Below are 3,634 nucleotides of genomic sequence, written 5' to 3'. Positions count from 1 at the left end.
CAATTGTCAAAATTTTGGTGTCGATCATTCGATTTCATCCTGGACACTACAGAAAATGGGCTTAAAGTGTAAAAAACCGAACTTCTCCTTTAATAAAGACGCTGAAGCAAAAGTGTCCTGAGGGGGGCAGCAATGCGCCAGGAGGCACCCGGTCTGCAGCAGTCCCTTGTTGTGAATTGGCACCACAGAAATAAACTGAACTGAATTGGATCAATGAGGACAAAAAGAAAGCCTCACCTTGCAGGACAGAGCATCAAAGATCCCCCAGAACAGTTTCCTTGAGAGGTGAAGCTCTTCCTCTGAAGCGGCTCCAAAGCTGCCCCAGCCTCCCGACAGGCAGTAGTACTTCCAGCAGCGCTCGTAGTGATTGGTCAGCAGCTGGAAACAGCAATGAGCATCAGGAGCAAACAGCACACTTCCACTTTCTCCATTTTTATTGCCTCCCTGAAATCTGTCCTGAAATTAACCTGCAAATGTCGGCTGATGACATCATCCACATGTTGGATAAAAACAGTGAAAAGGGGAATAACATCAGGGTGGCTAAAGCCTGACTGCTGCTTCTCTCTAAATACTAAGAAACTGACGCTCCCACACATTCCTCGGCTACTGAACAAGGCTCACAGGAAAAAGTAGAAATTATTCTGGATTCTGGATCAAATTTGTATCAAAATTTCTCTTTTAATCAGCCTGTAAAAGCACAGCTACAGATGTACAGACATGGTGCTGTTCTCCTAACCTTCAAAGGCATCTTGGTGTGCTCGTTTAGCAGAGGAACGTCGAACACCAGCCTCCTCAGCAGGTGCTGCATCATGGAAGGCCTCAGCTTACTGCATCATGTCAAGGAAACACATGAAGAGGTCATTTACACCCAGCAGATTTAAGGCGTTTAGTGTAATTCTGACACATCCACCATGTTAGGTAATCATCTGATAGGCGTGGGGTTTGTCCGTACCCACAAACAGCCAGCAGACACTCCTCTATAGCGTCCCTCTGAGCTTTGGTCAGGCAGCAGCCTTTGGACAGGCGGTAAACCGTATGAAGAAGGGAGTCGATCAATGAGGCAAACGGCTCGGTCCCTGCGAGCAGCGGGGCGCATTTGGTCAGCAGGGGCAGCACCGCCGTACACAGGTACCGGTTCAGGGCCAGAGCCATGTCAGTGGCGCTGAGGGCAGCCTGCCAGAAACCACAGACAAAACCTGTTGGTTGTTTTTAGGCCATTAAACCTCCACAGAACATTAGCAGCAGTACAGAATGAATAAATTCTCAAGGTCCAAAATATCTCAGTATTAGCGCTGTGACTTTAACATCTTATTTCTGACTAATTATACGAGTTAAAATTTGTTTTTAAAAAAAATCAACACAATTAAAGGTATTATGGCGGATTTTCGTGATTTTTTAAAAAGACCTGCCCTCTCCGCTTTAAACAAAATGCGCGTGCAAGAGCGTGCACGAGCCCATTTTTCCTCATGCACGCTCTGTTTAAAAGTTGCAGTTCTCATAGCTCATACCAGCTTCCTGTGTCTGACCGTCCGCTCTAACCTCTAAATCCCTCCATCACTATATAGATTGGGGACTATATAGTGAACTTTATAGTGGTGCCTGCGCCATCTTTGTTATTAGTCGCCACTGTCGGGTAGCGACAGCCTAAGGACTCTATACTTTTCCCTGTCAGATTAACAGGTTTTATTTTGTATTTTTCCCCAAAGCAGATGTGTTTTACTTTGTAACCACGTCTCTCTTCCTGTCGGAGGCATGAAATTACTGCTGAGTTGCTGCATGGTTCTGACTAAAATAGATCTGGGCTCCATCTCAGTCGGAGCTACGCTGCCCCCTGCAGGATTTCATCCCCACTGAATTTCAATCTGCGCTAAATACCACGACCTCTAAGGCCCGATTTTCTGTCGGAACTAAGACCAAATCGGATCTGGTGCATTCAGGGCTTTAGGAGACCATATGACAGTAGGGCTGAATGATTTTGCCAAAAAATCTAAATTGCGATTATTTTCAAGCAATATTACAATTGCGATTTTAATGCGATAATCCTTTGCGCTAAGCACAAGCATGTTGATGTTTTACTCCAGAGTTTCAGTTTTTTCATGACCTTGAAACCCTGCTTTTCCAGAGTCCAGTGTTGCAGGACAAAATAGCTCTTACTTCTACTACAATGCAATCGTATTACTGCCACCTAAAGGTCTGGAGGCTTCAGTGTCTTCCTCTTGTTAAATGTATAATGACTTAAGTTTAGAGCCTCTATGCTTTGAAAATAATTTTTTTCTAAATTGTAAATGCAAATAATTGCACAGCTCTATATGATAGCGTCTTAAATGCATACTTACGGTGTCAAGAGAGGCAGCGGCTCGGAGATCCGGGAGGAAACCAACCTCTAGGAGGTGGAGGAGAAAATTCTGGTCTTCTACTCCATAGACTCGGTCCAGGAACAAAACCATGGCTGCTTTGTGGTCTGGACAGAAGCCTGCTGACATGTCCGGCTCCAACACTGTCCCATCTATGAGTGGACAGGAACAGGGAGTGTCACCTTTAAAAACACTGACTTCAAACAGACGATCTGGGTCTAAACCAAGGGTGGGCAATTCCAGTTCCTGGGGGCCGGTATCCTTCAATTTTTAGATGTGCCTTTGGTTCAACACACCCGAATCAAGTAATTAGTTGATTGAGAGGACTTGTTAGAAACTGACTGAATACTGAGGAGGTAACTCAGCCATTTGCTTCAGGTGTGTTTGATAAAGGAAGGATGTAAAACCTTCAGGATACCGGCCCTCAGGAACTGGAATTGCCCACCCCTGATCTAAACGATCACAGGTATCAAGCAGCATTTGCTCCTGTTCATCTACAGTCAATCAGTTACCTTTAGCCAGGCTGGGCATGGAGAAGGGAATACTGATGACTCCCACCAGGTCTTCAATAGGAATGAGGGACCTCAGAATGGCTCTTATACGGATGGCTTCCCCTTTGCCAGCATGGATCAGCTGATAAAAAACAGACATTCAGAAAATCCTCTCTGATTATGTGCATCCATAAAATCGGACATCTTCTTCAGGTCACTCACATGCATCTCCGGCGCGCAGCGGCCCAGCAGGTCAATAAGTGCAGAGTAGAAGGTCATGATGGCGTTCCCCATATGGATGGTATCATCTTCCTCTTCATCCAACATGTCACTGCTGCACATAGTGGTTGGAGAGAGATTTTCCCTTAAAGTGTGTGCATATACATGGTGGAAATGGCAGAAATCAGTTTTACTGCCCTCACCAACCAGCTGTTCCTGCCTGCTTGCTTATTGATAAGCTAACGGTTTTGTTTACGATGCATTGTTGGTTTTTGAGCCAATGTTCTCCTCTGCATTGCTTTATATAAAGCCTCTTCTCATCCCCACATACATTCTCTTTGACCATGGAAGCTCAGGGGCAGCCACAGGGGGAGGATCATCTGCAAGCTGAGGAATCACTGTTCAGGTTGTTCAAAAGCTAAGTGTGCCTGCTAGCTGATCCCTAAATAACAAACCCTGGCTCTGATTCTCTATGAGGCTGCAGGAGCAAGGGTGTAACTTTGTAGTGAAAGTTGGTGGGGGCGCTCTAAGGGTGGGGGCGCTCTAAGGGTGGGGGCTGATGGACCTACA

At 45.7% G+C, this 3,634-nt stretch overlaps 1 protein-coding gene across 1 annotated transcript in view; it reads right to left on the bottom strand.

The window, feature by feature from the left end:
* The window catches only part of ryr2 (ryanodine receptor 2 (cardiac)), a 250,576-nt gene that overhangs the window by 102,639 nt on the left and 144,303 nt on the right, over positions 1–3,634 (bottom strand). Inside the window, exons 46-51 of the mRNA XM_015379302.1 lie at positions 3,068–3,179; positions 2,867–2,987; positions 2,337–2,506; positions 953–1,173; positions 737–827; positions 238–378 (exon numbers count right to left, since the gene is read on the bottom strand). Coding sequence (XP_015234788.1) covers positions 238–378; positions 737–827; positions 953–1,173; positions 2,337–2,506; positions 2,867–2,987; positions 3,068–3,179 — 856 coding nt within the window. The remainder of the gene's footprint in view (positions 1–237; positions 379–736; positions 828–952; positions 1,174–2,336; positions 2,507–2,866; positions 2,988–3,067; positions 3,180–3,634) is intronic.

Source organism: Cyprinodon variegatus, unplaced genomic scaffold (assembly GCF_000732505.1).
Source record: "Cyprinodon variegatus isolate N-32 unplaced genomic scaffold, C_variegatus-1.0 Scaffold189, whole genome shotgun sequence".
Taxonomy (NCBI): Eukaryota; Metazoa; Chordata; class Actinopteri; order Cyprinodontiformes; family Cyprinodontidae; genus Cyprinodon; species Cyprinodon variegatus.
Note: the sequence above shows the minus strand (reverse complement) of the source record. Positions and strands in the feature narration are given on the sequence as shown.